The sequence below is a fragment of the Glycine soja genome, chromosome 1, assembly GCF_004193775.1.
Source record: "Glycine soja cultivar W05 chromosome 1, ASM419377v2, whole genome shotgun sequence".
NCBI lineage: Eukaryota > Viridiplantae > Streptophyta > Magnoliopsida > Fabales > Fabaceae > Glycine > Glycine soja.
The window spans coordinates 20,101,028-20,115,313 of NC_041002.1; the positions used below are offsets into that span (position 1 = coordinate 20,101,028).

Here is a 14,286-nt window from a genome sequence, read left to right on the forward strand (position 1 = left end):
TTTGCTAGTTAAGACTGCACTAATAATAACGCTAAATCCAAGTTCATTTTTGACCGTGTAACTCAATTAGCAAAACCAATAATCATTACTTATTATTATTACCTGTCAAGCTCTAGGTTCGAGACCTGGACCAAGGATGAACTACATTGGCTCATTTGTCACCTTGAAGGAACTTGAATGCATAGTTAGTCAATTTAACAACATAAATATCTAAATTTAGTGAGTAGTTACAATACTTTGGTCTCCAATATTCCTAGTTACTATAGCAATTAGCAAGGCACATCAAGTACAACAATAGTAGACATCCTCGACAAAGAATATGAGTAACAAAGACATGAATTATTTGTATGCCATAAGCCATAACAAGCTATTGTTAAACCCACTAAGCAGTATTAAGACTATATCCAGTTCTTGACTAACTACCAAGTTCCACTAACTTCTCACAAGTTACAAGTATTGTGTCACGGCCTCTTCTAGATCTACAAATCAAGCTCTACTCCAAGCTTGATTAATACCTAATATCTTTTGTCCTACCAAGCCATTGCTAGCTCTCAACAAAATAGAATAGATTTGTGGTTGAAGTTTGATCAAAGATTAAATCTAGAATCGTTTTCCAGATAGATATACAAATCAATGCTTAGTTTTTTTCTCTCAGTGTGTTCAAGGTGTTTTGAGAGCTTTTTCTAACTTTACAAGAATATACAAAAGGCTTTTGTAGAAATAAAGATGAATGTTTTTCATGCAAAATTCTTCTTTCAGTCTTCAAAGCTTCTAGTTTATATAGGCCTCATCTTCAAGTGTCTGTTGTCTCACAATGAGTAGATATCTTAACTTGATCTCTGTCTGATGAAAATGGTCATTGGGGGCATTTAATGCTAGCATTAAATGCATGTCTTTTCCTCATGCAGAAAGTCCTTTCTCCAATGCTTGTGTGTTAAAGAACTGCAACAGGTAGTCACTTCTTTTTGTTAGAGCAGGTTCTGCGTAGCAAAGTTCTTCTTTTGATGGTGATTGAGGAATTCTAGATCTTGACTTTATTTATTCTTCATAGGATTTGATAAATATGAGAAGAATGTAATTTCAAAGAAAATCTCAGACAGAGTATTAAATAAGGTCTTAAATAATGTATCAGATCATATCCATTTGTTTATCGCCTGAAACATCATATGCGAATTTTGAATGCATGCGGGTTTAGTCATTCTTGGCTTTCTCAAACAAAAGTTTGAATGAGTATGATGATTCAAGAAACACTCAACTAAGTGGATAAACAATCAAGCTCATATACAAAATGACTTTGCTTCGCAAAGGATAAGCAATGTAAGATTAAATGCTTCGTCTAGTGATTTTGTAGAGTTTCACTTCAGAATTTTTCTCGTTACTTTCTATGATAATCTTTGTGCTGTTTTGGGTAGAGGCAGTATTTTATAGACTTCAGTGAAGGATTCATTATGAGATTAGCGTTGAGTCTTGAAATGGCCATTGTCTCACACTGGGAGGTGAGGTGACATGGTACGCTCTAATAGGAGAAAAGGAATAAAAGTACAGACAACAACATGTGTTTCTTACCCGCGTTGAAAACAACATCCAAAGAATATTCTGTAAAAACTTATATTATGTTTTGTTTTTTCCTTTTCTTAAATTCAAATGTTAGCAATTCAAATAAATAGAGGCAAAAATGAATTTCAAATAGAGAGAGATTGTGCACTTCCCTTTGCGGCTAACATAACCTTTTTGTACATGGTTGGACGTCACATGAAGAGTATAAAATGAGTGTGTAAGTGACTTATACCAAATGGATGTGAGTTATAAAAACATTCAGTGTATAAATACTAGTTTTCATAAAGAGTGGACACAATTGATTTTACAACGCCGTGGACCCTAGATGTATAATAAAAAATGTTTTCCACTTTAAGCATAGATGTGACTTGTAGATAACAATTAAGTCATGTCTACTTAAGATCAATTCATTAGATTATCGATAATTTAAACTTTTTGTAAACATCAAAATATAAGGTGTGATAGGTTGCTCAGTTTAGTGGATCATCCATACCTAACACAATGATCACATGATTGGTTGATTGCAAGTTAACTGGATTAACAAGTGTAGGACCATTTCCCTAAGCATTATCTCCTTGCATGCGTTTAATAGATCCATTAGGAGGATCACATCTTTGATTATAATCGAGCCCATGTCCTTGAGAACCCATTGCCTTGAGGTTGTGGTGGGATTGTTGATGGGGGAGTGGTTGTGGTATGAGTGGGGGGTTAAGATAGAGGTGTTGAGTCCAAAGCCCTTGGTGGTTTAATTATAACAAACTTTCTGAACACAAATCATAAGTCTTCTGAGTTTATACCTACTGCTGAGTTTGGTTAAGTGTATTTAGAAAATACAAGTTCTATAAAGAACAACAATTAAAGTAAACTCAATGTTGTCATGAGTCACTCAGAAAGGATGATAAGCTTGAAAGGTCAAAAGAAGACTTAAATTGTCCTTGGTTGTGTACTGTAATGAAGAAGTCAATATTCTCATTGGATGAAGAGAAAAACTTCAAGCCATGAGATGTAATCAACAACTAAAATGACAAGAAGGATGCAAACATAAAGATATGCACAATGAACATGACATGAAGAACAACATTGATACAACACACTTAGAATGCAATTTCATCAATAGTATGAGTTCGTTTTGGACATTGTATCAAGAGTTCCAAAAATGCAATTGAGTTGTTCTTGGTGGCTATGGAAATATTGAAGAAAGCTCTTTAACTTTCATGAACAAGTCATGGTTTGATACAGCCTAGATCATGGACAAATTTAAGCTTCAAGTTGCAAACGTTATTATGTCTGGACAACATGATATATGTGCAATAATTTGAAGAGTGCTTGAGCTACAGAAGTGCATTTGAGATAATCTCAGTGGTTGTTGAAAGCTAAGAGAAAGATATACGTCTTTCATGAAGAAGTCATGGGCTAATAAGGCTTGGATATTGGAAGAAATTGATTATGAAGATAGAGTTGTGGTGAGGGAGATGTTATGAAGTCCAACAAATGGTTGACAGTTGTAAAAATCCAATATGTTGTTGGTTGTGTTAGTGCAAATCTCATCAGCTTGGCTAAGAATTGGATGTAGTCCAAGATTGGGGTGAACCAATATAAAAAACTATGTGTTGAATCTCATATTCCTTTCCTCTTTACATTATGCTATTTGTTGTCATAAATATTGCATCTACATCAGAATGTTTTGAGCATTAGAATGCATACATAAGAAGGTTTTCATAACAAACTTAACTATTTTGTTAAATGACATATCCGAACTAAATCAACTTTGTGATAACAAGATTTGTTTCAAACTAGTTTAATCATATGCATCAAAGTATGAAAACTTTTAGAAATTGTGAAATATATTTTGTGCATGAAAAGTTTCAAACAATATTCTGAATAATGTCATTCTAAGTACTGCAGTCAACACAACAACTTTTTAAGTGTTGAATCATCATTACATAATTTGTGTTTTCATAACAACTAAGAGATACATTTATCTATGTAATGATTTTATGAACATGAGCAAATGCACATTGACATTAAGTTCTCATAATCATATCAAACATTTAAATAAGTGTTGTGACTAACCACTTAGAAAGGCAATCTCTCTAAGTGCTTGAACCTTTGTGTCAAGACTTTCTAAACAGCAAGGTAATCTTGAGTAAAAGTTCAAAAAGGTTAAAGTTTAAAGAAAAGTTAGCAAAGTCACAATTCAACCCCCCTTCTTGTGACATTTTGATCACTTCAAGAGGTTGCAGGCAAAGGTTTTGAGATTGGGGAAAAGGATGAAGAGGGTAAATTCGAGGAAGAGATTGGCGAGGGTAACGAGTTTGATTGGGAAGGTTGGTTAGTGGTATAAGCTATTAAGATTGGGTTGGGTGTAATAGAATGGTTAAGTTTAACAGTCTTAGGGATCTAGGCCTATTTAGCAGATGACTTGATTGGGTTTATCAGATGTTAATGGGCTCTCGAGACTAGCTCAACCTCCTCACCTAACATGTCATAATGCGAACCAAAAAGGGAGGCTTGAGAATTAGCTTTCTTACCTTTACCCTCAGACTTAACTCACTTACCTTGATTAGGCCTTTGTCTAATTTGTTTTTTCACAATCATTCAAGGCCCAAACATATGTGAGGAATTGGGATCTTGATTAGATTATACTTTTGGATTTGGCCCAACAAAACTAGGGTTAGACACGTCATTCTCAATTCCTGCCTCTAGATGATGCCTCATAACTAGGGGTTCCCATGCACCAGTTCGCTGCTCAACCTCAACTGGCAGTTCCAACATTGTTGCTCGCAGTGGTCATACTTTCCACAAAGGAAGCAAATCATATGAAGACCTTTGTATTATAGCTTGAACTTTCACCCTAGAACAATGAAGAAAGACACTAGCTCTCTACGAAGATTGATTTCAACACAGAGTCAAGCAAACATGGCTCTACTTTGGAACAAGGTGTTTTTGTTAACCCTCAGAAGTGTGTTGATGTGATTGCCAACCTCAAACAAGAAGTCCTTCTTGAACAACTCCAATGGAAATAAAGATATGTGAACTCAGGCCACAACTTTGTTAATAATGTGTTCTTGCGAATTGAAGAACAATATCCATTATTGGACCACCATGTAGTGGTTGAAAATGAGCCATGGTCCCTCAAGGAGAGCAAAGAAGTAGTCTTCTTTACACAAAAATTGAACTAGAAACCAATCTTTTGGGAGGTCTAGGGTATGAACCTGGCCATCTTTCCCCCCCACATCTTTTGGAGTCTTACTACAAGAAAACGAAAACCTATTTTGTTTCCAATAACTTTCATAGTCAAGGCATATTACCAGAGCCTGCACCACATGCCATAGGTTAGTGTTTACATGGATATTAGGGCAAGGATTAAAAGGGACCTTACCTCCCTCTTCCTAGCTATCCTCCAATAAAGGACATATGTCATCTGTAACAATAATAATAATGTCACTAGGGTTCAAAGAAAATTTTAATATTGGGTCCCCTATGATTTCCCCATGCCCATGACTTTACCCTTAAATGGTGTGAGATTATGTTTCATTAGAGGACCATTATATAGGGAAGATCCCTTGTGCTTTTTTTGTTTGTTGACCTTCTTGATTCTTCTTTCTTTCAAGTCCTTCTATATTGACAAGGAGGCAACAACAATTTTATTTTTCTCGCCAGACTCAAACATCTAATGTGTTTAGACTCCTTTGATACAACTTTCTAGGAAGATTTATAGTGACATGCAAATAAAATCCTAGTTTAGACATTCTTCTTTCAACTATTTTAAACTACTCACATTTTATCCTTATTTGTTTATTTAATATCCTTAATTGTATATCCTTTTAATTTATTATTTTTTATTTTATTTTTATATTAAATTTCTGTAATTTTATTTCATAAACATAGTCAATAATTAAAAATAACATTATATCACAAATTCAATTATTTATTATAAATTTAAAATATAATTTATATTTAAAATATTTATTTATTATAAATTTTACTATATCTAAATAAATATTTGTCTTGTAAAAGGCTAAAATATTAATTTACAAATATCATATATAAGCACAAACATGAAAATATAGGTGTGCGTTGCACTTGTGGGCTAAATAACTACTTAATAACGGTTTTTTATTTTGTACATCTGGCGATTTTTTGGGTACATGGGCTAAAAATAACTACTACACTTACTAGTACTTTTTAGGGTGAGAGTATTTATATTTTTCATTCATCATTTTTAATGATGATTTTTAGATTATCTCAATTAATTTAAATAAATAGACACGGACATATTTAATTAAAATTAAAAATTGTAAAAATAAAATAATCTCAAATTATGGCAACAAATTAATTTTTAGAGAGTGGTGATACATGAATTCTTTTTTATTTCAAATATCTTACTAATATTTTTTTTCTAAAGGTCCCATTAACATCTTTTATTTTTCTCTATTTTTTTATATCATATAATAAATTTTATGATACATATATTTTTTCTTTTTTTTTCTTCTTTTCTCTGATGTCAAATAACACATGGTGTATAAAAAAAAAAATTCGATGGTGGTGGGTACAATTGAATATGGTCATTTTAAACCCTATTATCACTGAGCACTTTTTCAACTATTTTCTACCGAGAACTGAGAAAAGTCACTGTTTCTTGTCTTGTCATTTAGCACTTAGCATGGTGAGAGAGAGAACGCGCCAGCAAGATAGCCATTCATAAAGAACCATTTAGTTAAGGTTTTTAGGGTTTTCGGGACATGGGCTCTTAGTAAACAACAATGCAAAAAGGAAAGTTGCGATTTTGATTCCATTATCCTGCATTACTTTATGCTTATACCCATTTATTTTGTGATTTTTAAATGTCGAATAGTTATTATTATTATTATTATTATTATTATTATTATTATTATTATTATTATTATTATTATTATTATTATTATTATTATTATTATTATTATTATTATTATTATTATCATCGTTTTAATGGTTTAAAACAAAAGTAAAATACTTATCATTTAAGAATTATGTTAATACTTGAATTTTGCTTTATGATATTAAAAATAGTTAATGGATCAAGAAAAAATAAAGTATTCTCAATAAATATACATATACATAAAAAATAAAATAAAATCGTTAAAATATTTTGATCATTTTTAATTTAATTGCGGATATGTAGAACTAGAAACTGTAATATCTATTCTCTGCCTTATTTATAGAAGAAGAGGATTTGATTCAACACAACAGTGTAAGGATTTTAATGATCTATATTTAAATACAATTCATAAAATTGTTTTTTTAGTTATATTATAAACGTGAAATATTTAGTGGTTTAGTTTATAATTGTTCTCTGTAAGAAATTACGATTGATTGCCTTTGATTGGATTTTTTTTCCTAATTTTCATCCACGAATACAAGATTTTACTTGCAAAGGACAATTAAGATCAACAAAATGTTAATTAATTGTTTTTAACCGTATGAAATTACTCTCAAACATATTTTTAACAAAAAATAATACAGTAGGAGATATGATATATATACAATAATTCTTACAACAATTTATATAACATCATTTTATATTTATCTTTCTTTATCATATTATTTATTATATTTCAAAATGTTATCTCTTCTTTCACTTTTCTTCTTTTCTTTATTTTTGTTGTAAGATTTGTTGTATGAATATCATTTCTATACAAATAGTCAATATACATTATCAACTCTTTTATAGCCATTAAAACTATTAGCTCTTTTATAAATTAATGTGTATGATAAATTTATTAATTTTTATGATAATTATTTTGAAAATTATATTTAATATAATTTTTCTCTTCTCAATGAGTTAGAAATTGACATATATAATAAATTTATTGATAAAAGTTTATTGCTTTTTACAACAAATATTTTAAGAGTTACATCTAACATAATTTCTCTAGTATCAACTAATAAGAAATAAGTTTAATCCATAAGAAATTAACATATATGATAATTTTTTTTGTCTTAATCCTCTCCTTTATTAGATTTTTTTTTTGTCTTAACTATCTGGTTCATTAGAGAAAAAAAACCATGACTAATTTGGAATTCGGGTGAAAGGTAAGTAAATCTTAACTAAAAATTATTTCCTTGTATCAATCACTTGTGAGATAAATTGATTTCACATATATGATATATTTATTAACTTTTACTATAATTACTTAAAAAATGTACCTAATAGGTCATTTTACCTTTGATTGGATTTATTTTCCTAATTTCCATCCACAAAGTTCCAATACAAGATTTTGCTTAAAAGTATGAGCCAAGGACAATTAAGATCAACATAATGTTGTTTATTGTTTTTAACTGTATGAAATTACTCTCAAGCATATTTTTAACAAAAACAATATAGGTAGTCAGCATATATTATTAACTCTTTTATAGTCATTAAATATAATGTTTATAATATTATTTTTTTATAAATTAATGTGTATGATAAATTTATTGATTTTTATAATAATTATTTTAAAATTTATTTTTAATATAATTTTTTCATTCTAAACGAATTAGGAATTCACATATGTAATAAATTTATTGAATTTTTTATTGCTTTTTATAACAATTAAATTCAAAACTTTGTATACATCATACACAAAAATTAATATCTTTTTTAGTATACTAGTATTCATTATTGTATAATTTATTAAATTAAATATTTAATAATTAATACTTTTCACAAAAAATAGACTATTAAAATATATTCAAATAAAAAAATTTATGACAAGTAATTAAAAATCAATATAAAAATTGATTATATTCACAATTTATCATGTATCTTTGTGGAATTTATTGCCATTAAATATTTTTATGTCTGTGACATAAATTTTTGGAACTGTAATTAATAGTAACTAAAATATAGCAATAAATTAATGAAAAAAAATCTGGTAAAACAAAAATGAAAAAGCACATTGATATTTCTCTGGTAGTAAAACAAGATCATTTCCTATCATAATAAAATAAAATATTTCAACATTTTGATGACTTATTTCATGAAGCTTGTCCAGCAATTAAGTGTAGTGTACGACTGAATTGTCTTTAATTGTGGCTACCCTCCCCACCATTCCTCACCTTACCACATCCTTTCTTTCTTGGTAACAGTAATATTTTGTATCTTCAGCTGCCAGGCGCCGTTTCCTTTTACTCTCTCTCTTTCTCTCTCCTCCTTTTTTCAAAATCCAGTTTTTACTCACTGTGATCATGGCTCCACTGCCTCAGTGTTCTCCATAGCACAATCAAACACTGATCCAATTTTTTCTCCTCCTCCCTCACAATCTGACAACATACACACCAAAATTCAAATTACAATACCAAAAAAATGGTGGGTATATATGCGTATACATACATACCATAGAGTCATAGTCATATACTTCTTGCTATTCCATTTTTATGTCTGTTTTGAAGTTAATTCAGTTCACTCTCCTGACGCAAACTCAAATCAAAATTCAAATTGCAAAGGAAAAAAAAATAATCGCCATGGTGGATGTCCTTTCTTTCTCTTAGGCTCTCTCTCAGCTTGCATGCGTGCTTGCCACTTTGTTCTTTTTGCTGTTTCAGTTTGTCTATTTTGTTGAATTTAGTTTAATTCATTAATTGGCTTGCGCAGTTCGTTTCTTCTTCATCGCATGTTCCCCGTTGGCTTCAAGTCCTCCTCACAGAGAAGTTCTACAACGCTTGCATAATTCACGAAGGGGCAAAGAAGAACGAGAAGAACGTGTATTGCTTGGATTGTTGCATCAGCCTCTGCCCTCACTGTTTGTCCCCTCACCGCTCTCACAGACTCTTGCAGGTTCTGCTTTAATTTCTATGTTTCACAGCAAGCACGAAGAACATTCCTTCCACTAAAATTATTATTTATTTATTTATTTGCACCCGTTTGCAGATTAGAAGATATGTGTATCATGATGTTATAAGGTTGGGTGATGCTGCAAAGTTAATTGACTGCAATTCCGTTCAAGTTAGTTTCTTCTTCTCCTTCGTTTGTTTGTTTTTTTTTTTCTTCTAATTTTGAAAATACATGTTCAGTTCAGCATAATTGAACAAGGATATGAAACTTTATTATAAAACATACAGAAAAATATTCGGGCTGGGTCTAATTGCATTCTTGCACCTTCTACCTTTAAAATTGGCTTTCTTGTAATGATTGAAATTAGAGTTTCCGTGTATCATTATTTTTTATTTCCCTTCTCTGTAATTTACATGCTAGTTAATTTTCAATTCGTTATGGGTGAGTGGGAGTTGCTTGCACAATTGATAGAAGGAGAAAAGTGGGGGGTGTTGACATGTTGGTGTGTTTTATGAATTGGTATTCTGAATTTTGAGCTCATTCACTCACCCACATGGTTGGTTTCTCTCTCTCTCTCTCTCTCCAGTCCTACACAACCAACAGCGCAAAAGTGGTATTTTTAAACCAAAGGCCACAGACAAGGAACTTCAGAGGCTCCGGCAATTTCTGCGGCACCTGTGACAGAAGCCTGCAAGACCCATACCACTTCTGCTCCCTCTCTTGCAAGGTCCCTCTTTTTGTCACTCCCATTTTTTCCCTCTCACCAACGTTATCATTATTATTATTATTATTATTTTTATTATTCCATCATGTAACCTTTTTTATTACTATCTTTTGTTCTCTTATGCAGTGTCTAATGTTTTGTTTATTCCCTGAAACCTTCTCGTTCCATGCTTTAACAGATCAATTATCTCGTCCGAACAACGGGCTCTCTCTGCAACTATCTCTTCGAGTGCAACTACCTGCCACTACCGGAATCTGGACTCGACGACGGATTGATGACCCCTGACTCGGTTCTCGAACCGGCCGGTTCGGCCCGAACCTCGTCCGGTTCGGGAGGGTACGGAGGGGTGGATTGCAGAACCACCTTGGCTTGCACTGCCACCACCGAAATTGTGAGAAAGAAGAGGACCGGCGGCTCCACTTTCCGGCCACCGTGCCGGCCGGCGTGCTCGCCAGTCTCGGAAATCTCAGCGGGTCTCATGAACCGGAGGAAAGGGAACCCCCAGCGGGCCCCACTCTATTGAAGAACTTGCGAGAGAGGGTGAGGAGGTTCTTTTGAAATGAAAACAAGAAAAAATACTTTATCAAATATTATTATTCTAAATATTGTTATTATTATGGAGTTTAAATCTGGGGTTGGAACTTGGAACTTACTATACCTTACAGGGGAAGAAAAAAATAACCTCCTAGTTTTGTAGAGAGTATCACCCTCTGCTTTGTTGTTGCAGCTATGTATCTATCTACCCGGTTTGTTAGAATTTATTTTGAGGTTTATTACTGTTACTGTTATAATAGTATATTATATATAATATATGATAGTTTGATTTGTCTCGTGGTAATTCGATGGTGTTGTATGCTGAATTTGTGGTTTTATGAGTGCACACGGTTTGACCAGAATGGAAATTTATGTATAGGGTTGGTTTTTGTGACTTTTGAGGCAGCAATTTTAGTTAGTGATTAGCACAACTTACTATGGATTTTGGTGTTTTGTGTATGCTTGCTTTCTCTGGGCTATAATGCTGGACATGAAAGAGGAAATTGGGTGATCAATTTGTGTAAAATTTGGATGAATTTTACTTGGGTCATGCCATTTGTGGAGGCAAATAAATGTGTTAGTATTTGGTTGGATTAGGCCGAAAACTTAAAATGGAATGGGAACCGGGTGCAGATACAGCTAATTGTTTTTTGTTTACTTGAAAGAGGAAAGAGGAAAAGAGGAAAAAACAGAAACGCAGCGTTTTTAAGAGGAAGCGGCTATGGGTTGAGTGTGTCCCTCACTAATCTTATGGTAAATCCCAGAATAGCAAGGATTGGGTATGTACTACACGTTAATTTGTCTTATACATATTTTTTTTTTTCTTCTTCTCGTTTCTGCTTCCTAGTGCAGCGTAGTGACAAAATTCAAAGACAGTGGTCTTTAATTTATTGCTATTTGTCCCTATCCCATTGCGCTGCATTTGAGGTGTCCTATGGGAAACTTGCAACTTCTTTATTCAACTCCCAACTATTCAAATCATATAATATTAAATGGTGGATTTTTGACTTGTTTACGTCACCATAAATATCCTAAGTTTTAGGAAAATAAATGATACACTACATACTAGTAGTATATTTATTTTATTTTATTAATTTATAAATGTCTTTCTGTTTTATTACTTGTTGAAAATATTAAAGTAAGAATGAGTTTTAAAATAGTTTTTTGTAAAATGTGTGCATTCTGTAAATATTAAATCTTTTAAATTGTGATCGGCAACATTAAATCTTTTTATCCATAAATTCTCTGTTTAAGTCATTAAATCTATTGAACAATTACGTTTAAATATTTTTTCTTATCATTGTTATTGTTTGCTTTACTATATAAAACTGAAATAAATAAAAAATTAGGAAAAGATAATTACTGTTTTAATATTTTTAATAAAAATTAAAGTAATGAATATTTTTCTCATTTATTTAAAATAATTAATATTTTAAAACCAAAGGAATATTGAAGGAAAGTTATTTATTAATTTTATCTAACATATTGAATTTTTATTTATTCAATATTTCTTCCTTTTATAATTCCTATCTGTTTTTAGAATTGTCATTTGTCAAAACATCCTTTAAAGATGAATGTCTAATAGTACTGTAGTTGATGGGGATTTAAAAGCTTTGCAAATGGCATTATACATTACCATGTGACTATTTTTTTTGTTATATATCAGTATACCATGTGACCACGAGTTCAAACTCAATTTAAGCCAATCACGGTAGAAGATTTTATGGGTAAAAATAGTAGAAGAATTAATGGCAAGATGATTGATTGGTGTAACTACAATAAACAGTCCCCCCACTTTGGCTTTAATCTGTTTTTTTTTTTTTTTTCAATCCTTCCACTCCAAAGTAGTCATGCAATATGCCACCAAATAGGAGAAAGTCTGCAAATCTCCTTAATTACTGGTTGGCAAGTGGAGTCCATTTGACCCACCTTACCTGAGCAATGGCCACAGCTACTTGTCCTTTTCAAGTTCTGGGTAAAAGGGTGACTCTTCATGATCATATCCCATTGGATATCATATTGGCCTAAAAGCATAAAATGACATAACATCTATAAAAGGTGGCTTCTAGGGTGAAGTCCAAAACTTTCTCCCTCACCCGTGTATCCCTAAAACGACGGGTAGTAGAAGGTTTTAAACAGAAAAAAAAATTAAAAATTATATTAAATTATTAAAAAATAAAAATAATTTTTTTGTTTTTTATGTTTTTTTTATCTTCTTTAATCTCTTGAAGACTTTATACGACTAAATAGTTTATTCAATCCATAAATTGGGGTGATCATTCTTGTTTCTCATGGATGTGATTATTATTTCTTTTGATGGATTTTTTTGGTAAAGTCAGATTTCTCTCAACATTTGCTTCAAAGAACTAAACCTTGATTTTTTTTCCTGCTCGATAATGTATAATTTCTATTCTATTATTCTATTTGACTCTATATGACATTCTAATGCATTTTATTGTCCTCATGTGGAGAATCAATCATCTTTCATATGAAGATAGAAAAGTGATTTTCTCAGCAAGAATCTAGCGGTCCATCGGCGGCATGTCTTCATGTCTTTGTTGGCATTGGGTTCTTTCAATAACATAGAGGTAATTACAAGTACAAATTTCTTGTTTATTATGACCCAAAAGAGTTTTGAAGTGGTAATGTTCTTGTTATGAGATTGATAGTGTGTAATTTGTTTAAAATATAAATTTTGAAATGAATTAAATTTTAGAATTTGGTTTGAAAATGTGAATGAAATTTGATGTTGGGTCTCGTGCCATTGTTAGCAGCAAGCAATAGAAGAATGATTATGGTAAGTAAAGGTGGAAGATAGAAAAAAGAAAAAGAAAAAATAATATTTTATAAAAAATAAAATAATGTATTAAATAACTTGCTCATCCAGTGTCCTTTCTTAAATCTCAGCCATTCAATATTTTTTAATATATCCTACTGTTATTTTTTATTGCCTCACGGGTGCACCCCAAAATTAGTTACTTTACTTTAGAATCCACCCATCTAAGAACCCTTTATTTAACGTCTTGCATTTTGAAGCAACAACTTGGGTTCAATACCACAAAAGCCCTTCCTAGTTGTCAAACGAGTATAAAATACATCAGGGATTTAGATTAGTTTTCCACTTGTCCTATACTAGAAGGCTTTATACGAGCGTTATTCAGTTTTGTCTTATAGTTTTTAATTTTGTCTCTTTTAGCTGAAACTAAGCCATGATATTCCCAATATACAATCTTTTTTTACATACTACCGAACCGTTTTTTTTTTTTTTTAAATCAACAGGAACGATGCGTTCTGGGTCAGAGGAAGCTGTAGTCTTGGCATTATTCAAAGATCTTAGCTAGTAAATATATAATATTTCTTTTTGTGTAATTTATATTTTGTTTCTCCTTTTTTTGACTGAAATGGATGAAGTACTTCTGTGACGGACAAAAATTATTATAGGTGGACAATTATTTACGAGTATGAACAAGAAAGTTTAGACTTAAATAATAATAATAATAATAAAATCCTTATAATTTTTACACATTTCAATTTTGATTCATATAAGTTACTTCTTCATGTATTATTAGTTCCATTATAAAAAAATGGTATTACTAATTAATACTTATTTAATTTTTTTTATCTCTTATAGCAAGTTGCCTTGTGGCGGCATGGTGAAACAATGACAACGACG

General features: G+C 31.4%; 1 protein-coding gene across 2 annotated transcripts; it reads left to right on the forward strand.

Moving 5' to 3' along the window:
* Nucleotides 1-8,609: 8,609 nt before the first annotated feature.
* Nucleotides 8,610-10,917, forward strand: LOC114413147. Of its 2 annotated transcripts, none has more exons than XM_028377380.1 (5): nucleotides 8,610-8,890; nucleotides 9,176-9,358; nucleotides 9,452-9,526; nucleotides 9,942-10,082; nucleotides 10,258-10,917. In XM_028377380.1, the coding sequence occupies exons 1-5, from the start codon at nucleotides 8,888-8,890 to the stop codon at nucleotides 10,600-10,602; spliced, it is 747 nt and encodes a 248-aa protein (XP_028233181.1). In that variant the 5' UTR covers nucleotides 8,610-8,887; the 3' UTR covers nucleotides 10,603-10,917. The 2 variants fall into 2 exon arrangements, with proteins under 2 accessions (XP_028233181.1, XP_028233171.1); XM_028377370.1 differs by lacking the exon at nucleotides 8,610-8,890 and adding an exon at nucleotides 8,917-9,048.
* The last annotated feature ends 3,369 nt before the right edge of the window (nucleotides 10,918-14,286 follow it).

Bases quoted from the DNA above. Each gene is read 5' to 3' on its own strand.
- LOC114413147 (XM_028377370.1), top strand. From the start codon at position 8,959: ATGTCTGTTTTGAAGTTAATTCAGTTCACTCTCCTGACGCAAACTCAA. The intron at 9,049-9,175 runs GTGGATGTCCTT...TGGCTTGCGCAG, and splicing joins AAAAAAAAATAATCGCCATG to TTCGTTTCTTCTTCATCGCA. The intron at 10,083-10,257 runs GTCCCTCTTTTT...ATGCTTTAACAG, and splicing joins TCTGCTCCCTCTCTTGCAAG to ATCAATTATCTCGTCCGAAC.